Source organism: Somniosus microcephalus, chromosome 13, assembly GCF_052327205.1.
Source record: "Somniosus microcephalus isolate GS21.2 chromosome 13, FLI_Smic_1.0, whole genome shotgun sequence".
Lineage (NCBI taxonomy): Eukaryota > Metazoa > Chordata > Chondrichthyes > Squaliformes > Somniosidae > Somniosus > Somniosus microcephalus.
In genome coordinates, this window is record NC_140999.1 from 77260493 (window position 1) to 77283225 (window position 22733).

Sequence of the window (22733 nt, forward strand, 5' to 3'; positions counted from 1 at the left end):
TGACACCGAGCCACATAAGGAGACATTAGGATAGATGACCAAAAGCTTGGTCAAAGAGGTAGGTTTTAAGGACCATCTTAAAGGATAGAGAGGTAGAGAGGTTTAGGGAGGGAATTCCAGAGCTTTTAGGGCCTGGTCAGCTGAAGGCATGGCCACTAATGGTGGAGCGATTAAAATCGGAGAAGCACAGATATCTCGGGGGTTGTGGGGCCGGAGGAGATTACAGAGATAGGGAGGGGCGAGGCCATGGAGGGATTTGAAAACAAGGATGAGAATTTTGAAATCGAGGCGTTGCCAGACTGGCAGCTAATGTAGGTCAGCGAGCACAGGGGTGATGGGTGAACAAGACTTGGTGCGAGTTAGGATGTGGGAGGCCGGCCAGGAGTGCGTTGGAATAGTCAAGTCGAGGGGTAACAAAGCACATCACAGACAAGAGATTCCAGAGAAATCAAACATTATAGATACAAGAAGGAGTGACAGAAATGGAGTCAGAGCAATCAAGTGCTGCTGCAAGACATGAAATTGGTGGCTCCAAATCCATGGGATGTGGTGCTTTACGTATCCTGATCATTGTGAAAGAATGACCAACACAAGACTAGTTAGTACACCCACATCTGGTGTGGGGCGTTTAGTTTCTAGATGAAAGCCCCTTATTCCTGGTATTTTGAGGGTGAATGATGTACGCATGGCCAAAGTGTGTGTGTTTTGGATGGGTAAAACAGTGGTTTTAATGTCAGTGCAGTGTAATGCAGTTAGAGAATAATTTAAAATGTTCAATGTAGCCTGTGCGATTAACAGAGGCCAGACTTGGAAACAAAGCAGAAAAAAGAGAGTAGCTGGCTGCAGTGACACTGGTGGCATTCACGCAGGGGTAGCTACTCCGCCAACCCAAACAAGGTCAAGGGTCATGACAGTGTACAGGAAGAGGACTAGCTGTAGCAACTCTGAACACAACGAGCCACTCAGTAGGTGGCCATCCAGGGGAGCCTAGAGAGTGCAAACGGAGTAGGACTGATGGAGGATCAGCACAACGACCTTGTGTGAAGGCTGTGAGGTAGGGCAGGGAGCACCGATCTTGTAATGAAGTCAGTATGGCATCATTTTCACCCAGGAACACAATCAGTTCATCAGGAGCACTCGATGAAGCACAAACCTTAATCAAGGGGAGTCTGCAGGGGGTAATGTGATTGGTACATCAGCTGGGAGCACAGCAAGTTCCTAGCTAGACAATGGCTGTAAAGACTAGGACAGCAGGCTGCAGTGTCCTTGCAAAACTCTCAGCCATTGCCACTGGGCAGATGAGGCTACAAGGACAAACGTATGCAATGTAACTCCAGCCACAAGTCTCCTGCAGTGTACGAGGCAGTGGCGACGGTACAGTCCAGGATGTGACAGCTAAGGGGCATCCATATCTGTGGAGAGTTATAACTGGAAAGAACAGTCAGCATTGTTCCAGGCAGCCCATCCAAGACCGTGGACAGATTCTTTAACATTTGCTTTCAGGAGCTGGTATCTTTAAAAGTGTTCTTTAGTCTTTGGGTTGGAAATCGGCCAATACACAAAACTATTGAGAAGCTGTTGATGCAGGCAGGTAGTTTGATGTACAGATTAGCCAAGAGGTAGAAGATTGATATCTAAGCGATAGTCAAAATTACTGATCCTTTGAAGCACAATGGGCCACTTAGTTTGTAGACTCAAATCAGACATTAAGAGTAGTTTCTGTTGTGATTGAGTACCAAAGGCAAACTATCTGATGGGAGGAAACTACTGTTCACATCTTATGTGAATTTCAATACAGATAAATGTGAGGTATTACATTTTGGTAAGAAAAATAAGGAGGAGGTCACATATTACTTCTGGGATCTGGGGAGTACAAATACACAATTCACAAAAGGTTGCGGTGCAGGTTAACAAGGCCATAAAAAAAAGCAAACCAAGCACTAGGGTTTATTTCTAGAGGGATAGAATTGAAAAATAGAGCAACTTTGCTAAAGTTGTATCAAACCTTGGTTAGACCACACTTAACTGCGTACAGTTCTGGTCGCCATATTATAAAAAGGATATAGAGGCACTGGAGAGGGTGCAGAGAAGATTTACAAGGATGATACCAGAACTGCGAGGTTATGCCCATCAGGAAATCATGAACAGGCTGGGTCTCTTTTCTCTTGAAAAGAAAGCTGAGGGGTGACCTAATAGAGCCTAATAGAGGTCTTTAAAATTATGAAAGGTTTGGATAGAGTAGACACAGAAAGAATGTTTCCACTTTTGGGGAAGAGCAAAACTGGAGGCCATCAATATAAGATAGTCACCAAGAATTCAAATAGGGAATTCAGAAGAAACTTCTTTACCCAGAGAGTGGTGAGAACGTGGAACTCGCTACCACAGGGAGTAGCTGAGGCGAATAGTATAGATGCATTTAAGGGGAAGCTACATAAGCATATGAGGGAGAAGGGAATCAAGGGTTATGCTGATAGAGTTAGATGAGCAAGGATGGGAGGAGGCTCGAGTATAACGGTGCAGCAGCCCTGGGCTCTCAGCTCCCTGCTTTGCACTCTCTATTCCAAACAAAGTGGGCTTTGTGGAGTCATCACCCATTGTAACATTTTATCAAAGGCTAAGACAAAAGCTATTGAAAAGATTTTGGACTTTGTTTTAAAACAGTTTATGTGTTTCACATTTTACTGGTAAATAAACGTGACTTAGTTTTAGCCTGAATGGAACGGTCTGTTATTTACTGTCTTTGAGAGTGGACAGGAGTGTGCGCTGGGCAGCCCACGCGATGTCCCTATTAAGAGGGTAATTATTTGTTCTGCAAACAGGAGTGTGTGGTGAATAAGAACAGAAGATACACATTAGGTCAGGCAATATCTGAAAAAGGACAGGTTAGCATGCTGGGTGAAGATCCTTCACCAGAACTTCAGAGGTGAAAACTCTCCATCCAAAACAGGAAATGCTCTTTTCTCTTTCACTTCCAGCCTTTTCTTTTTCTAACCCATGGAGATAAATTGATTTTAAAATTTGTTATTTGTTTGTTTTGAAGGTGAGAAAAATCAGTGCTGGGGAATGGAACACAATTAGTACCTAAAGCAAAGACAACACCCAGGCTGGATACAAAGTGAGTCTCCTTCTATAGTGCCCATTTCTCATCAGTGAGACAGGCAAAGAGTGCGGAGTTAGGAGCACATTTATACTGTGGAGCCACACCCACGAGGAAGTGGGCTGAGACTGCCCAAACTCATTTCACATTGGACCCTTGTAGCCAGCAGACAGGCGAGGCTTTCATTCCATCAGTCTGGGCTGGATTTGATCTAACCTCCTGCATACTCAATCTCCATTAGGCACCTGACCAATATATCATCAGGCGGTCAGTAACGTCACTGTAGCTACTTGCCTTAAAAAAAAAAAAAAAAATTGTTCTTGGATGTGGGGGAAAACTGGCCAAGGCCCGGTTTATTGCCCATCCCTACTTGCCCTGATCAGCTGGGTCATTAGATTGCATTCACAAACACAGCGCACTCAGCTTGTCTCCTGAATTCGGTTATCGTTTAGTCTTAAAAGTGGGAAGATATTTTGGGGGTAGGGGGAATTTAAAGTTGCATCTTTTAAAAAAAAAAAAAAAAAAGATTTGCCCTCCATTCACATTCCCTGGTCAAGAGATTAGCAGACTTGCCAACTCGTTGCTGCCTGGCAACTGGCTCCAGGAGGCACTAGTAGGGTGCTAGAGTGGCCCATGTTTGCTTCCAATACCCAAGTAGCAGGACTCAGATCACCAACTCAATAGGAACGTGCCTTTATGTACCAACATTGAGCAGTGCAACCCATCTCAAACTTAAACCTTTTATAGCTCTAAAAGACACAGACAGCTCTGCGATTGAAATAGTTGTGTAATGCCAGAACAAAGGTACCATAAAGTCAGCTTATACAATTTAAGACATACAGTGCAGCCAATAATATAGCATCTCCCTCGAAAGGTTGACTTTACCACATTCTTTCAAGGGGCAACACTACAAATTAAGAGGCAAGAGCCTTCGTGTGATACCAGTAACCCGTACCGAGAGAGAAAATGTGTTCAGTAAAGAGAGATGATCTCATACCAATTGGTTGCATCAGTTTGTGAAACACGACTAAGCCTCGAGGTTGAGTGAGATTTGGTGCTAGAACGGTCACATTAGCTCCTGTAAACTTGTTGGCGCTGTACACAGCCTTGCCTTCCTCATCAGACCAGTAGGCACGGTCCTGGCAGAGAATGTTTAGTCATGTTAGATACACACACACATGCAAATTTGCTTGAATTCTATGTACTTTTCAATTAGAAGTTCTGTCTGCACATTGAGAGTAATGTTACTACCTCCACACTGGGAACAGTCTGTGGGCAATGCTTTCAACTGCACACTCAACAGAAAATATCTGAACATCTACGTCATTTGCAACAATATCTATTGAATCAAAAGACATCACTGTGATTACAACTGGACATGTTCTTATAAACATAAAAGAATCTTACAATGTCACAGCGCTGAAACAGTCCACTCAGATCATCAAGTCTGCACAAAGTTTTTTCTTGTTCATATCCCATACCCTTCAACATTCTTCTCTTTCAGGCAACTATCCAATTCTTGAGATGTTGAAATTTAAAGAGGAGAAACAGGGGGTAATTTTGTGGAGCTCCAAGGGCACCCAAGATGCAGCCATGATCTGATGAAAGCTGATAAATCCCCAGGGCCTGATAATCTGCATCCCAGAGTACTAAAAGAGGTAGCCATGGAAATAATGGATGCATTGGTTGTCATCTTCTAAAATTCTATAGATTATGGAACAGTTCCTGCAGATTGGAGGGTGGCAAATGTAACCCCACTATTTAAAAAAGGAGGGAGAAAGAAAACAGGGAACTACAGACCGGTTAGCCTAACATCAGTAGTAGGGAAAATGCTAAAATCTATTATAAAGGATGTGACAACAGGACACTTAGAAAATATGAATGGGATTAGACAAAGTCAACATGGATTTATGAAAGGGAAGTCGTGTTTGACAAACCTACTGGAGATTTTTGAGGATGTAACTGGTAGAATAGATAAGGGAGAACCAGTGGATGTGGTGTATTTGGATTTTCAGAAAGCTTTTGATAAAGTCCCACATAAGAGGTTAGTGTGCAAAATTAAAGCACATGCGATTGGGGGTAATATACTGGCATGGATTGAAAATTGGTTAACAGACAGGAAACAGAGTAGGAATAAATGGGTCTTTTTCGGGGTGGCAGGCGGTGGCTAGTGGGGTACCGCAGGGATCAGTGCTTGGGCCCCAGCTATTCACAATATATGTCAATGATTTGGATGAGGGAACCAAATGTAATATTTCCAAGTTTGCTGACGACACGAAACTAGGTGGGATTGTGAGTTGTGAGGAGGATGCAAAGAGGCTTCAAGGCGATTTAGACAAGTTGAGTGAGTGGGCAAATGCATGGCAGATGCAGTAGAACGTGGATAAATGTGAAGTTATCCACTTCGGTAGGAAAAACAGAAAGGTAGAGTATTATTTAAATGGTGATAGATTGGGAAATGCTGATGTACAAAGGGACCTGGGTGTCCTTGTACACCAGTCACCGAAAGGAAACATGCAGGTGCAGCAAGCAGTTAGGAAGGCAAATGGAATGTTGGCGTTCATTGCAAGAGGATTTGAGGACAGGAGCAAGGATGTCTTACTACAATTGTACAGGGCCTTGGTGAGACCACACCTGGAGTACTGTGTGCAGTTTTGATCTCCTTACCCAAGAAAGGATATAGAAACATAGAAGATAGGAGGAGTAGGCCATTCGGCCCCTCGAGCCTGCTCCGCCATTAAATCAGATCATGGCTGATCATCCAAATTCAGTACCCTGTCCCTGCCTTCTCCCCATATCCCTTGATCCCTTTAGCCTTAAGAAATATATCCAACTCCTTCTTGAATATATTTAATGAATTGGCCTCAACTGCCTTCTGTGGTAGAGAATTCCACAGGTTCACCACTCTGGCATAGTGGTTTGCACTGTTGCCTCACAGCGCCAGGGACCCGGGTTCGAATCCGGCCTCGGGTGACTGTCTGTGTGGAGTTTGCACATTCTCCCCGTGTTTGCGTGGGTTTCCTCCGGGTGCTCCGGTTTCCTCCCACAGTCCAAAGATGCGCGGGTTAGGTTGATTGGCTGTGATAAATTGACCCTTAGTGTTAGGGGGATTAAATACATGGGGTTACGGGGATCGGGTGGGATATGTGTCGGTGCAGGCTCGATGGGCCGAAATGGCCTCTATCTGCACTGTGGGGTTTCTGTGATTCTGGGTGAAGAAATTCCTCCTCATCTCTGTCCTAAATGGCTTACCCCTTATCCTTAGACTGTGACCCCTGGTTATGGACTCCCCAGCCATCGGGAACATCCTTCCTGCATCAAGTCTGTCTAGTCCTGTTAGAATTTTATAAGTTTCAATGAGATCCCCTCTCATTCTTCTAAACTCCAGCGAGTATAAGCCCAATTGACCCAATCTCTCCTCATACGTCATTCCTGCCATCCCAGGTATCAGTCTGGTGAATCTTCGCTGCACTCCCTCCATGGCAAGAACATCCTTCCTCAGATAAGGCGACCAAAACTGCACACAATACTCAAGGTGTGGTCTCACCAAAGCCCTGTACAACTGCAGCAAGACATCCTTGTAGCAAGGATACTTGCCATAGAAGGAGTGCAGCGAAGGTTCACCAGACTGATTCCTGGGATGGCAGGACTGTCATATGAGGAGAGATTGGGTCGACTAGGCCTGTATTCACTAGAGTTTAGAAGAATGAGAGGGGATCTCATTGAAATGTATAATTCTGACAGGGCTAGACAGACTGGATGCAGGGAGGATGTTTCCCCTGGCTTTGGGGGGGGGGGGGGGGGGGGGGGGTGGTCTAGAACAAGGGGTCAGTCTCAGGATATGGGGTCGGACATTTAGGATTGATATGAGGAGAAATTTCTTCAGTCTGAGGATGGTGAATGATATACCTATCAATTCAGTCCATGAAAAGTGACGAGTTAAGGTAGTAACTATAGGTTTTTATTGGCTAAATAACAGAGCCCACCCTCGTGGGTGATCGGTTCCAACAAGGAAGAATACTAGCCAAGCGGTCACCTTTATACCTGGGCAAGCAGGCAGAGCCAGCTGAGGTATGCCTAGGTATAACAGCGTGCGTGGCAAGAGGTAACCTTGTGTAGTGATAACAACAGTGTAAACAGTGATAACAACAGTGTAACAATAGTGAACGGTAACAGTGGTTTACCACATTCACCCCTTGTTTAAAATTGAGTCCGGCGGGGTGAAGTGTACTACCAGTTCGTGCATGTCAGTCTCTCAGGAGGCCTCGTAAGCCTTTCTGATCGGCGCAGCAGCGGCGGAGGTGGTGCAGTATCCGATGTTAGTGCTGGTGTCTGCGTGGTCGACGACGGCTCCTGGGGTTCCGGCATGCCGTCTACAGGAGCTGGATTTGGGGGGGTGGTGGGGGGTAACGGTGGTATCTCAGGGGTGCCCGAGGGTGCGAGGTCTCGCAAGGAGGCAGTGTCCTCCCGCCCGTCTGGGTATGCCACATAGGCGTACTGGGGGTTGGCGTGCAGGAGGTCCACCCTCTCGACCAGGGGGTCCGTTTTATGGGTCCTCACGTGCTTCCGCAGCAGGACGGGCCCCGGAGAAGTCAGCCATGTTGGTAGCGAGGTTCCCGTAGTCGACTTCCTGGGGAAAACAAACATTCGTTCATGGGGGGTGGCGTTAATGGCAGTGCAAAGCAGTGACCGGATGGAGTGGAGCGCTGCCGGGAAGACTTCCTGCCAGCGAGAGGTTGGGAGGCCCTTAGACTTTAGGGCTAAGAGGACGGCCTTCCAAACTGTCGCGTTTTCTCTTTCCACCTGGCCGTTCCCCCGGGGGTTGTAGCTGGTGGTCCTGCTCGCAGCAATACCTCTCGCGAGCAGGAACTGGCGAAGTTCCTCGCTCATGAAGGATGAGCCCCGGTCGCTATGTATACAGTTCGGGAACCCGAACAAGGCGAAGAGGTCGTTCAGGCATTTGATGACCGTGGTACTGGTCATGTCTGGGCAGGGGATGGCAAAGGGGAAACGGGAGTACTCGTCAATAATGTTGAGGAAGTACACATTACGGTCAGAGGACGGGAGGGGCCCCTTAAAATCGATGCTCAAGCGCTCGAAGGGGCGGGTGGCCTTGATCAGGCTTGCTCTGTCCGGCCTATAGAAATGCGGTTTGCATTCGGCACAGGTTTGGCAGTTCCTGGTCATGGTCCTGACCTCCTCGATGGAGTAGGGCAGGTTGCGGGCCTTAATGAAGTGGTAAAGTCTGGTGACCCCGGGGTGGCAGAGGTCATTGTGGAGGGTCCGCAGTCTATCAACTTGCGCGTTGGCGCATGTACTTCGTGATAGAGCATCTGGGGGGTCGTTGAGTTTACCAGGCCGGTACAAGATATCGTAATCGTAGGTGGAGAGCTCAATTCTCCACCTCAAGATCTTGTCGTTCTTGATTTTGCCCTTCAGCTTGTTATTAAACATAAAAGCAACCGAACGCTGGTCGGTGAGGAGGGTAAATCGTTTGCCTGCCAGGTAATGCCTCCAGCGTCGTACCGCCTCCACAATCGCCTGGGCCTCCTTCTCGACAGAAGAGTGTCGAATCTCAGGGCCCTGGAGGGTCCTTGAGAAGAAGGCCACAGGTCTCCCCGCCTGGTTAAGGGTTGCAGCTAGGGCGAAGTCGGATGCATCGCTTTCCACTTGGAAAGGGATGGACTCATCCACTGCGTGCATTGTGGCCTTCGCAATGTCTCCTTTTATGAGGGAGAAGGCTTCGCCTGCTTCTGCTGTCAGGGGGAAGGAGGTGGACTTCATGAGGGGTCTGGCTTTGTCCGCATAATTGGGCACCCATTGGGCATAGTAAGCGAAGAGCCCCAGGGTTCTCTTCAGCGCCTTTGGACAGTGGGGGAGGGGAAGCTCCATGAGGGGGCGCATTCTTTCGGGGTCGGGGCCAATGACTCCGTTCTCTACTACGCAGCCGAGGATGGCAAGGCGCGAGGTGTTAAACACACGTTTCTCCTTATTGTAAGTGAGGTTCAGCCGTTGGGCCGTACGGAGGAATTTCTCCAGATTAACATCATGGTCCTGCTGGCTGTGGCCGCAGATGGTGACGTTATCTAGATAAGGGAACGGGGCCTGCAGCGCGTTCTGGTCGACCATCCGGTCCATCTCCCTTTGGAAGACCGAAACCCCGTTGGTGACGTCGAAGGGAACCCTAAGGAAGTGGTAGAGGCGGCCATTCGCTTCGAAAGCAGTATGCTGGCGGTCCGCAGGGCGGATAGGGAGTTGGTGATAGGCCGACTTAAGGTCGATGGTGGAGAATACCCGGTACTGTGCAATCTGGTTGACCATATCAGATATGCGGGGAAGGGGGTATGCGTCCAGCTGCGTGTACCGGTTTATGGTTTGGCTGTAGTCGATGACCAGGCGGTGTTTATCGCCGGTCTTAACGACTATGACCTGGGCACGCCAGGGGCTGGTGCTCCCCTCGATGATGCCCTCCTTCAGGAGTCGCTGCACCTCAGAGCTAATAAAAGCTCTGTTTCCCGGCGCTGTACCGCCTGCTCTTGGTAGCGACAGGTTTACAGTCACGGGCGAGGTTAGCGAACAAGGAGGGGTGCGGGACTTTGAGGGTGGAGAGGCCGCAGGTGGTACGCGGCGGGCGGTTTAAATTTTGCTGGTTGCAGACTGAGTGGGGGGAGGGGTCCACCGTAAGCCAAAGTGACACTTTGAAGGTGGCATTGGAAATCCAGCCCTAGTAGGACGGCAGCGCAGAGCTGGGGCAGGACGAGAAGTTTAGAGTTTTTATATTCCGTGCCCCTAACCGACAGGGTCACCACACAGTAGCCACTGATGTCTGTTGAATGGGACTTCGCCGCCATCGAGATCCGATGGCGCGTTGGCCGGACAGTGAGGGAGTAGCAGCTCACCGTGTCTGGGTGAATAAAACTCTCCGTGCTTCCGCTGTTGAACAAGCTGGTCGTGGCGTGGCCGTTTACTTCGATGTCCATCATGGACTTGGACAGATGATGCGGGAGAGCTTGGTCAAGCGTGACGGAGGCCAGTGTATGGCTGAGTGAGCTGCTGTAGTCTGCAGGTGAGGCGGTGGTCGGGTCTCGAGACAAAACGGCGGCCGAGTGCGGCGAACAAAATGGCGGCGCCCATGACGCGGATCCCCACGAAGTTGGACAAAATGGCGGAGAAGATGGCCGCCCCCACAACTCACATGAGGCACTGCTGGCGTCTGTGGCTTTCCCCCTGCAGGCGTTTACGAAGTGGCCTTTCTTTTTGCAGCCGGAGCAGGTCGCGTTCCTTGCAGGGCAGCGCGCCCTTTGATGTCTCGCCTGGCCACAGAAGAAGCAGCTGGCGGCCCGATCGTGGAGGTCCGCTGCCGCAACAGGTCCCGGGGGTGGCGGTCCCGATCGATTCCGGGACACCGACGCCGTAGTAGGTCCCAGGGGCGGCGGTGCGAGGGGTATTGCGGCCGGAGTCGGGCCCGAGTCCCAGGGTCGCGCAGCACTGTATCTGGAGTACGCCTCGAGGTCCCGATGGGCCACTTCCAGGGAGCGAGCGAGGGCTGCAGCTGTTTTCAAGTAGAGGTCCTTTGATTCGAGCAGTCTTTGCCGTGAGTAGTCGGACCGAAGGCCTTTCACGAAGGCATCGCGGATATTTCCTTCAGTATGTTCTGCAGCCGTTACAGCTTTAAAGTCACAGTCCCTGCCGAGTGTTTGTAGCGCCCGTAAAAATTCATCTACAGACTCTCCTGGCTGTTGCGAGCGGGATCTTAGGAGATGTCTGGCATACATTGAATTTACTGGGCTCCGGTACTGCTCTTTTAGCAGGTTGAGGGCGTCCTCGTATGTAGCAAGGTCCCGGATGAGTGCAAATACTTTAGGGCTCACCTGGGCGGTCAGAACTCTTATTTTGGATTCCGGAGGCACGCCGGAGGCTCCCAGGTAGGATTCGAAACAGCTCAGCCAGTGTTCGAAGTCGAGGGCTGAATTCGCTGCCTGTGGGTTTAGATCCAGGTACGGCGGTCGGAGGGCTCGCAGCCAGGTCGGCTGCTGGGGCTGTTGTAGCTGACCGTTTGGCTGCTCCGGTCCATACATTTCAAAATTTAGCCAATAAAATTGATATACCTATCAATTCAGTCCATGAAAAGTGACGAGTTAAGGTAGTAACTATAGGTTTTTATTGGCTAAATAACAGAGCCCACCCTCGTGGGTGATCGGTTCCAACAAGGAAGAATACTAGCCAAGCGGTCACCTTTATACCTGGGCAAGCAGGCAGAGCCATGGGCGGAGTCAGCTGAGGTATGCCTAGGTATAACAGCGTGCGTGGCAAGAGGTAACCTTGTGTAGTGATAACAACAGTGTAACAATAGTGAACGGTTGTGAATGGTAACAGTGGTTTACCACAGTGAACCTGTGGAATTCTCTACCACAGAAGGTTTTGGAGGCCAAGTCACTGAATATATTTGCGAAGGAGATAGATAGATTTTGAAGTAAGGTATAAAATTGGACAGAACAAGGGCAAGCAGAAGTAACTCATTTAAAGAAAAACAAGTTCACAACTGTCAAATCACAGAATGTTCCAGGTACTGACCATACTTATGCTTAACTTACAGAACAGGAAATGAACATGCAACTTCGTGAACATTTTGTACAAATTGTGTGACATTGTATAAAGTTGAAACTGCCGCTCCCGGGTAACATGTGATGTGTAATCTTTAATTTGATTGGATCCCCGAGGAGGTATGGCAGCTAAAGTGTGTATAAACATGTGTATTTTTGAACGGCTCGTGGGAGTTGGACTCGCGCAGTAACGTGAGAGGTTCTCCCCAGGCCTGAGTAAAACCGTTTTGACTTCGATTACTGGTCTGTCTTTCTTACAAGCCGATGACGTCGACCTTGTATATCACTTGGTACGCACCGTGGGGGCTCACTTCAGACTTCTAGACACAAAAGGCATCAAGGGGTATGGGGAGCGAGCAGGAATATGGTATTGAGATATAGTATCAGCCATGATCATATTGAATGGCGGAGTAGGCTCGAAGGGCCGAATGGCCTACTCCTGCTCCTATTTTTCTATGTTCTATGTTTCTATGAATGGCGGAACGGGCTCGAGGGACTGAATGGCCCACTGCTGTTCCTATACTCTTTTTATATGTTTGTATCCATAACAAAAGACCATCAGGCCCATCGATGCTCACCCTATCTACTAAATGATGTAACCATGAGCACCATCCTCCCTACTCCCTAGTTGGTAACGCTAACTCCCAGGGAAGGCAAAAAACAGCAAACAACTGCAGCAAAATTGCTCCCCACCTCCCTAAGGCAGTCAAACAAGCTCCAGGAGACAATGGTTACCAATGTAATCATGGACCTGCTGCCCAGCAGGGTCCAGGAGTGGCTCTCTAGTAAACGAGTCACACAACTTTTTCCATGTTAATTATTAAGTACAAGTGATTGAGTCTGGGATTCTGAAAACGGTGATATTTACCTCAAACACTGCCAGCCCAAACGGATTTCCCAAGTACTTCTCGGAGTGAAAGACACTCCTTTGATGTTGTCCATTTAGATCAGTGTAAAGCAGCTCATGTAGTCCAGAGTCCACCCAGTAAAGGCGTTTCTTAATAAAGTCTGAAAATGAAGTAGAGAAAATCGTAACTTTATTGATTCTTAGTTCTTAAAAGTATCACAACATTTTGCTGTTTCCATTTTTTCTCCTCCGCTCCTTAAGGGTGCTGACTGCTGCCAGGTACAATTCCATGTGAGCCTGGACATCGAGTGTCTTCAGGCTATTTGACTGCAGGGAACATCACAGATGAACCTTATCCTGTCCTCATTTTCTATGCTGGGGTCACTGGACAATAATCAGGATTGACTGATGTTACATCTTCCTGTCCAGCAGTACCACCCCAATTAGTTCTCCAGCAAAGGTCAGCAATGGGGTCATGGGTGGGCTTATTGAGGAGGGGGATGATGACGGTGGTTTTGAAAGAGAGGGGGACAGTACTTGAGGGAACCATTTACAATTTCAGTTAACATGGGAGCCAAGAAGGCTACTTGGATGGGCAGCAGTTTATTGGGAATGGAGTAGAGAGAGCAGGAAATTAATCTCAGACAAGATGAGTTTGGAGAAGGGAGATGAGGAGATAGGAGAGAAACTAGAGAAAGACACAGGTTCGGGGCTAGGGCAGCGGTTAACCTAGGCGGAGGGTTGGCTTTGTGGACATGGCTAAGGGGGTGTGGGGGGGGAAGGCTGTAACAGAGGCAGCAGGTCACAAGGTTCTCAATCGTGCGTCTAAGAAATCCATGACTTCCTCGCGCTTGTTGTTAGAGGCGAGGGTGGAGGGGGCAGGGGAGAGGGGTTTAAAGGAGACCATTGGTAGTTCAGAGAGAAGCCGGGGATTATCTGCATTCCAGGATGATCCTGGAGTAGTGAGAGATTTTGGCTGAGGACAGCAGAGCCCGAGAGTGCTGGATGTGGTCCGGCCAAATTTAGCGATGGATGACTAAACCCTTGCGCCCCTTGGACTTGAGGGAGTGAGGATGGGGGCCAGGTTAGGAGAGAGTAAAGGTTTTTACTGGGGATTAGACTAAAGATGGAAGCAAGGGAGTGGTTCAGCACTGTATCATGACAAATGGAGGGTCAAAGACTAGACAGTTGGGAGTTTGAAACTGCAGTTATAAGTGACAGGGCAAGAAGTCAATTCAGAGACTGACGCAGAAGGAAATGGAGATGTGGGTGGTAAGGGATACGAGGAAGTGGTCAGAGATGACATTGTCTGTGATAGAGACCATGGGAGGAGAGAGGCTACATGAGATGGCAAGGTCGAGGGGGTGGCCGTGAATATGGGTTGCAGAGTTTGTATGGAGGGAGGGTTAAGGGAAGACAGGAGAGCAGTGAGGGCAAGGTGGATTGAGATGAAGATTGAAATCACCAAAGATAAGAAGTGGCTCAGGTGCAGAGGCTAAGGGAGGAAAGGAGGGAGGATATTTTGGTTAGAAACTCGGGGTCGAGCTTGGTGAGGCAGTACAGATGGAGATTTTATAGAGGTGAGAGGGATGGAACAAGGTGAGGTGCTTCAAGGAGTTACCAGAGGAACAGGACAGAGCAAGGTATGATTTGGTGATAAGGGCCACTCCGCTATAACATTAACTAAAACCCTAAGCAGTTGCTTCAATAACTCCAATTACAACCAGCCGGAAGTCACTAAATAATAAGTCCACAATGGAATTAGGAACATAGGAAGAAGAACAGGCCATTCAGCCCCTCGAGCCTGTTCCGCCAGAGCTTTAGAGAGGGTAAAATGAGCATTTTTGGCAATTCGCAAAATCTGACTAAAGCATCCAGCGTCTATTGATAGTAAACTAACCTTCTGCCAACACACCTTGCTCAACATAGGTATGATGCAAAATAATAAGGCTGTCAACTGGTCAGTTCTCTGTGTGCACACTTCAGAATTATAAGGCAGACATCAATGCAGCCAAATTAATTGCTCGTGGCCAGTATCAACTGTAACAGAACCTGCAGAAACCCAATCCAGAGACAACTTAAGTTATTAGTTCCAATGACAGACTTATCATTAAGGGACATCTGGTTGTTGTAATCAGGGTTACCTAGGTAGCAATGCATGAGGTTTCATTAATTTGTAATCCATTACATCTGTTGCTCTTTCAGCAGCCTTGCACTAGTTTCTAATTAACAGTTTACCTCCGTAGTTTTTCATCACTTCTGAAGATGCGGGAACCAACGACTTACCTTTTTAATAATTTTGCAACCACCAGTCTGTGTACAATACATCAGGCTGTCTCTTGAACTAACTACATGATCTTTACACACCACATTAAAGAGAACAACTGTCGTTTATCCCTTAAAAACGTGTGAAAAGTTTATGCCAAGACCATCACGTTCCTCTCAGAATGTTGCCCAGTTGCAAAGCAAATTCCAGACCCAAACCTTACGTTGGTTACAAAGGTATTTATGTTAAGGAACACAGTTATGCAACTGGAGAGAACAGAAGAGAGATTAAGTCAACAAGATTTTTCTTGCAAAGCTAAGTAAAGAACAGCAGGAGCTGAGTGAATAATAAAATCAATGGGAACAGCAGTCTCTAAGAGGGCGACAGATTTTGATTATCACTTTTCTTACAGAAGCTACTCCATGTAAAAATTCTTTAGAAACAGCGTAGCAAACATCAGCCAGGCATCAGCTGGGGCTCAGTGGGTGGCACTCTCACTTCGGAGTCAGAAGGTTGTGGGTTCAAGTCCTACTCCAGAGACTGGAGCACATAATCCAGGCTGACTCTTCAGTGCCGGACTGGGGGAGTGCTGCAGTCGGAGGTGCCATCTTTTGAATGATACGTTAAACCGAGGCCCCGTCTCCTAGGTGGATGTAAAAGGTCCCATGGCACTATTTCAAAGAAGAGCAGGGGAGTTCTCCATGGTGTCCTGGCCAATATTTTTCCCTCAATCAACATCACTAAAACAGATTATCTGGTCATCATTGTGGTGTATGTGCCTTTAAGAGCAATTGTGGTGTATGTGCCTTTAAGAGCCCCAGGTGTGCGTAATGCCGGTAATTGCCACTTGGGCTATATAAGCCTGTGTATTGTGTATATCCTTTAGAAACCCCCCCCCGCCCCCCAGACTTGCTTAGTAAATACCTATGAACCAACTCCTGTCTTCAGTGTCTTTATCTACACACGGACACGACAATCATCTCATTGCTGTTTGTGGGAGTTTGCTGTGTGCTAATTGGTTGCCGTGTTTCCTACATTACAATAGTGACTACACTTCAAACAGTACTTCATTGACTGTAAAGCGCTTTGGGACATCAAGGTCGTGAAATGCGCTATAGAAATGCAAGTTCTTTCTCTCTTTATGCCACTTTGTAGGAGTTTTTCTGTGAAAGCACAGTGTAGGTTGGCACACACTCTTACCCAATGCAAGCCCAGTAGGTTTATCAATGCCAATGTTGACTAATATCCTTCGGCCAACTCCATTCATCCCAGCCTTTTCAATTTTTGCTGGTTCTCCTACATCGGCCCAGTACACGAACCTGTGAGAGAGAGAGCCTCAATATAGTGAAACGCAACAGCAGCAGGCCGGAATGGTTTGACCACACAGTAGCAAATTCAATTTAAAGCACACGTGGAGGTCGAGGTTCAGTGAGGTACCTGCAGTCTGATTATATCACAACTAACCAGCAAATTTTAAAAAATCAAAATTATTGAACTAAATAAAAGTACTTTTACAAAATAACAACAGAAAATGCTGGAAAAACTCAGCAGGCCAGGCAACATCCGTGGAGAGAGATGTTGCCTGGCCTGCTGAGTTTTTCCAGCATTTTCTGTTGTTATTTCAGATTTCCAGCATCTGCAGTATTTTGCTATCGTAAAAGTACTTTTACTCTCTCTCAAAAGAGTTGGGGAAACAATCTGGAAATGTGGAATATCTTCCGAATCGTAGATGTTGCACCGACTATGGAGTAAAGCATTTTTGAAAGTCTAAGAGTAATGTGGGCCTCTTAAAGACAGACACAGGTGATACTGTAATTGAAAATAAGGAAATGACAGATTAGCTAAATAATTACTTTATATCGGTCTTCACAGCAGAGGATGAGGATAAAGTACCAGAGATACAAGGAAAACTAAAAATGAATCAAGGGGAGGAACTTACTAGATTTAATGCAAGTAAAAATAATGGTAATGGAGAAAATAATGAGACTAATGATTGACAAATCTCCAGGACCTGATAGGTTCCACCCCAGGGTTTTAAAAGAAGTAGGTGAGGAAATTGCAGCTGCGTTAGTCATGATCTTCCAAAACTCTCTCAATTCAGGAATTGTGCCCTTGGATTGGAAAATTGCCAATGTCACCCCATTATTTAAGAAGGATGGGAGAGAGAAATCGGGAAATTATAGGCCTATTAGGCTGTTGTGGGGAAGTTACTAGAATCTGTTATTAGGGACAGGGTGACTGAGCACTTGGACAAATATGAGCTGATTGGAGAGAGTCGGCATGGATTTGTAAAGGGCAAGTCACGTCTAACTAAACTAGTTCAATTTTTTGAGGTAGTCATTAACGTGGTAGATAAGGGAATGTCTATGGATGTTATTTATGGTGGGCTTCCAGAAGGCATTTGGTAAGGTTCCACTTGAGAGACTGTTAGCAAAAATGAGAGCGAATGGATCTGGAGCCAACCTATTGGCATGGGTAGGGAATTGGTTGGGAGGTAGGAGACAGAGTAGAGATAATGGGCATGTACTCAAATTGTCAGGCTGTAACTAGTGGTGTCCCCCAAGGACCTGTGCTTGGGCCTCAGCTTTTCACAATCTATATCAATGATTTGGATGAGGGGACCAAGTTTGCTGATGATACCAAGCTGGGTGGGAATGTAAGTTGTGAGGAGGACACGAGTGGGCAAGAACATGGCAAATGGAATATAATGTGGAGAAATGTGAAGTTATGAAGTTTGGTAGGAAAAATAGAAAAGCAGAGTATTTTTTAAATGGTGAGAGATTGGGAAATGTTGGTATTCAGAAGGACCTGGGTGTCCTTGTACATGAATCGCTGAAAGTTAACATGCAGGTAGAGCAAGCAATTAGGAAAGCAAATGGTATGTTGGCTTTTATTACAAGAGGATTTGAGTGTAAGAGTAAAGACATCTTACTGCAACTATATAGGGCCCTGGTGAGACCACACCTAGAGTATTGTGTATAGTTTTGGTCTCCTTACCCAAAGAAGGATATACTTGCCATAGAGGGAGTGCAACAAAGGTTCACGAGACTGGTTCCTAGGATGGGGGGATTGTCCTATGAGGACAGATTGAGTAGACTGGGCCTATATTCTCTGGAGTTTAGAAGAATGAGAGGTGATCTCATTGAAACATACAAAATTCTTACAGGGCTTGACAGGGTAGATGCAGGGAGGATGTTTCCCCTGGCTGGGGAGTCTAGAACCAGAGGTCACAGTCTCAGAATAAGGGTTTGACCATTTAGGACTGAGATGAGGAGAAATTTCTTCACTCAGAGGGTGGTAAATCTTTGGAATTCTCTACCCCAGAGGGCTGTGGAGGCTCAATCATTGAGTATATTCAAGTCAGAGATCGATAGATTTTTAGTTATTAAGGGAATCAAGGGATATGGAGATAGTATAGGAAGGTGGAGTTGAGGTAGAAGATCAACCATGATCTTATTGAATGGCGGAGCAGGCTCGAAGGGCCAAATGGCCTACTCCTGCTCCTATTTTTTATGTTCTTATGTTCTAATAGAGAGCCGTATATCCAAGTTTGCAGATGACATTAAGTTAGGTGGCACAGTAAATAATGTAGATGGAAGCAGAAAGTTGCAAAGGGACAATGATCGATTAAGTGAGGGGACAAAACCGTGGCAGATGGAATTCAATGTAGAAAAGTGAGAGGTTATCCACTTTGTACCTAAGAAAAATAGATCAGAGTATTTTCTAAATGGCAAGAAGCTAGGGACTGTGGAGGAGTAGCAGAGAGATTTAGGGGTCCAAGTATAGAAATCACTAAAAGCTAGTGGACAGGTACAATAATAATTAAATGGCTAATGGAATGTTGGCCTTGATCTCCTTTATCTCCAGGGGGCTGGAATACAAAGGGGTGGAAGTTTAGTTACAGTTTATATAAAGCTCTGGTTAGACCCCAGCTGAAGTCGGTGTGTTCAGTTCTGGGCCCCGCACATCAAGAGTTATATACTGGCCTTGGAGGGGGTGCAACGCAGATTCACCAGAATGATACAGGAGCTAAAAGGGTTAAATTATGAGGACAGGTTGCACAGACTGGGCTTGTATTCCCTTGAGTTTAGAAGATTAAGGCGTGATCTAATTGAGGTGTTTTGATGATTAAAGGATTTGATAGGGTAGATAGAGAGAAACTATTTCCTCTGGTGGGAATCCGGAACAAGGGCACACAAAATATAAATTAGAGCTGGGCCATTCAGGGGTGATGTCAGGAAGCACTTGTTCACACGGGGGTAGTGGAAATCCGGAACACTCTCCCTCAAAAAGCTGTGGATGCTGGGGGTCAATTGAAAAATTAAAAACTGAGATTGATAGATGTTTGTTAGGCAAGGGTATTAAGGGATATGAAGCGAAGGTGAGTAAATGGACAGGAGGTCGAGATCAGCCATGATCCAATTGAATGGTGGAACAGGCTCAAGAAGCTGAATGGACAACTCCTGTTCCTATGTTCCCTAACATCGAATCCTTTTATCATTTTTAAACACCTCAATTAGAGAGTTTCTGCATTAATCACTCCTAAAGCAGGCCTGTGTCAGAACTGATAAAACATCCTTTGTTGTGCAAGTTATATATAAACTTCAAGGTCTGATAGATTGATTGATTGATTAAAAAGGGGATTGACTTCTAGGAGCACTTGAAAGCCAAAGTGAGGAATTATGAGATTATGTTATTAGACAGAGCTCAGTGCAAAACTCAGGGGTCGATTTTCATTGACCCGTGGAGTCGGGATTGGAGGTGTGCGGGGGGGTTAAAGTCCCGAATTCGGGGGTCCCGACACCATCCCGCCTCTATGTAAGTTTCAAAGGAGGCGGGTACCCGCCCCACACTTGGAGCCGCCTACCCGAGGCAGGAAGGGATTAGTGCCAATTAACTGCCTGTTAACAGGCAGTTTTTAGCCTAATCCCTATTTTAAAGCTTGAACTGTGGGATTCCCGATGGCTCCAAACCACGCCAAGTTAGAGTCGTCGGGCCGTCGGGGTTCAGGTGAGTGATGTGTGCATGAGTGCAAAGGTAAGTGTTTGGTGTGTCTAAAGTGTGTAAAGAAGTTTAAATTACCTGTACTTACCTTTTCAGCCATCCTTCCTCTAGGTTTCGGGAGTCCATCATCTAACAGGCACAGAAAGCAGAATGGCTGAGAACTGTCAAAAGTGACAGCCTGCAGCTTTCTGTGCCGGTGACATTTCTAACTGAGTCTGTGTAGAAGGACTCAGGTTAGAAGTAAGATAGTCAGTGTTTGACAGCTTCAAACAGCTATGAAACACTGATATTTCATCTGTCAAAACGTCTTGACAGATGAAATTTCAGTCTGTGACGTCACCTGTTGCCGGGTGGCCCTTAATTGGCCTGCTGGGCGGGCTCAACAAGATCAATCAAGTTAAAATCGCGTGGATTGGCCGCATCTCGATGGAGGCGGGACTACAACCCCGAAAGTTGTAGTCCCGCCTCCTTCCCGACTTCTGAATGAAAATCACCCCCTTAATCTTCCATTATCAGCTGTAAGTCTCTTTAAGATAAGTCTAACCGCATGATTTTATAACTAGCAGTGGTTTGGATTGGAAGCAGGTGAGGAGCTGTACGATCAGCAATTCCATCCATCTCTAGCTATGCCGAGTGAGATGTGGTTATTGTAGGACGGTAAATGTTTATTCATCTCCTAATGGTTTAGATGGTTAAGGCAGGAGCAGCTGGGGCGGAAGTTGGGGAAATGCAATTGTTTTCATCACCGCCGAGTTAGGGAGGAGGGAGAAAAATATCAGCAAGAACTCCAGCTCCTGATCGCTGGTCGGGGGGCTGGTGGGAAGGGTGCCTCTGCTGGAAGTAACTATGCTTGAATGTCAGGCGAGGACAGGAGCAGGCTGCCCACGGTACCCCCAGCAGTAAAACAGCCCGTCGGCCTTCACTGTCTACACTCACATGGAGAACAGCCACATGGCAGCAAGAACAACCCATGTATACGTGGGTCCATAGTTAAAGCAAACTATGGAGCAGGATTGCCTCCTTGTTTAGCGATGGGGAATGCGGATCTTGGGCTTTGTTAGAAGTGGCGGAAAAAGAAAAATGAACAGGGAGCTCGCTGATCTCTATTCGAGTGTCACCGCCTCAGGACCCTGTATTAAATTTAAAAGTACCAAGTTTAGAACAATCTAAAAAGCAACCAAAGGCTAGTGGGGGAAGCTGATTACACGAGCAAAGCTAAAACATGCAATTGAATGCTTTTAAAAATGATTACACTTAGGAATAGGAGGCCATTCAGCCCCTCGAGATTGTTCCGCCATTCAATTAGATCATGGCTAATCATAGCACTTATGCCGTCATTTTGTATATCCCATCTCAGCTCATTTTTAAGAAAAATTATTTGCAGGCAAAGTCCTGTCTGCAAGTCCATGTTCAGTAACTAATGCTTTCACAGCACACCATTTGCCTGCTGCTAAAATTAACACCAGTGCTTCTCCCCTCAAAATTCATTTAGAATTTCAACCCAAACAAATCATTCAATTTAGGTTAAGCAGAGCCTGTATAAAGTGGGACTCCCCGAAGATTATCCCCAGGGCTGTGCAGAGTCAGTTCACGCGTCCACCGAGTTTAGCTCTCCAGCTGAAATCGCAGCATCTTCACGAGCCTGTCGCTTTACTGTGGTAACTGTGGTGAGCTGGTGGGACTTTGAATTAAACATTTGCTCGGAGTAACTAACTGTACGGTTCAGACTTGACCCGGCTGTTGCGATTCTGTTGAAAATTCTCACTTAAATATAAAATGGATTATTATTGGATTAGTCAGGAAGTGCTGCCGATCAGAAGCCATTAGACATACCCCGAGTGCGGGTCGACTGCTACAGCTGCAGGTTCCACTAGATTCCCGCTGAACAGCATCTTCCTTTTCAATCCATCCAGAGTAGCAAGAGATACTGTCCTGGCTCCAGAGTCGGTCCAGTAGATGTGGCTGTAGATCCAGTCCACAGCGATGCCACCAGGACTCTGCACATCTCCCAGAATCTGCCTGCTGTCTCTTCTGTTTTGGTCTACTGATTTGCTACAGGTGAAAAGTTAGTCACTCTCAAATATGAATCACATATAATAATAATGACAAATAGAAACTAACCTGTAATAGAGTTACTGCATCCTTAGCTAAGTCACAGGATTTGTTAAAAAAAAAAAGTGCTGCAATTGCTCAGCATTAGAGGGAATGGGGCGACGGGTCATAGGAACGGGAGGCCATTCAGCCCCTCAAGCCTGTTCCACCATTCAATTAGATCATGGCTGATCTGTAGCTTAACTCCATTTGCCCGCTTTGGTTCCGTAACCCTCAATACCCTTGGGGAACTTGGACTTTATATTTCCAATCTTTGGCCGTTGTTGACATATTAACAGCAGTGAGGTGATGGGGGTGTCAAGAGAAGCAAATTCAGAGCGCTCGCCACTGACTGGCAGATTTAAGGGCTGCAGTAACATGGGCCGAGCAGCCATTCACTACCTTCCCATCGGTCAAGGAATGGGCACGTTCGAGGAGGCACGGAGGGGGTAGGGGAAAAGCAAAATCAGAACAAAAACTACAAATGAAAACTGCAAAGAATTTGACAACTTAAAGGTCTGTGGCACATATAGAAAGATGTATTAAAACCCTTTACATTGGGGAAAGCTGGGAGGGCAAACGGATAGTTGAAAAGACAGGTTTTAAGGATGATTTTGAAAGTGGGGGAGAAGTAGTAGTATTGATACAAGCAACGTCACAGTAATCGTGTCTAGACAAACTGCCTCGACCAGGAATGTAACACTACTGTGTTGATATTTACAGTGAGAAACATGATGCACTGTTTTGAATCACTACCCCGATTGCATAATTGGACCAAAATAATTTTTTGAAAATGTTTAATTTAATGGCCCAGAAATTCAGGTC

The 22733-nt window shown here is 46.6% G+C and overlaps 1 protein-coding gene and 1 long non-coding RNA gene across 8 annotated transcripts in view; one reads left to right on the forward strand and one right to left on the reverse strand.

Moving 5' to 3' along the window:
* LOC147108429 (uncharacterized) overlaps window positions 1–11937 on the forward strand; it is a 37827-nt gene extending 25890 nt beyond the window's left edge. For both annotated transcript variants that reach the window (XR_015080594.1, XR_015080593.1), the window contains exons 2-3: window positions 3041–3115; window positions 11694–11937. This is a non-coding gene — a long non-coding RNA (uncharacterized LOC147108429). The remainder of the gene's footprint in view (window positions 1–3040; window positions 3116–11693) is intronic.
* The window catches only part of LOC147108430 (low-density lipoprotein receptor-related protein 8-like), a 52258-nt gene that overhangs the window by 21432 nt on the left and 8093 nt on the right, over window positions 1–22733 (reverse strand). For 5 of the 6 annotated variants that reach the window (XM_086005062.1, XM_086005065.1, XM_086005061.1 and 2 more), the window contains 4 exons: window positions 21651–21869; window positions 16014–16132; window positions 12569–12708; window positions 4095–4236 (listed from right to left, as the gene is read on the reverse strand). In XM_086005062.1, the coding sequence (XP_085861188.1) occupies window positions 4095–4236; window positions 12569–12708; window positions 16014–16132; window positions 21651–21869 (620 nt within the window). Of the gene's footprint in view, window positions 1–4094; window positions 4237–7080; window positions 7728–12568; window positions 12709–16013; window positions 16133–21650; window positions 21870–22733 lie in introns of those variants that run through there. The other variant, XM_086005067.1, reaches the window with a different exon arrangement.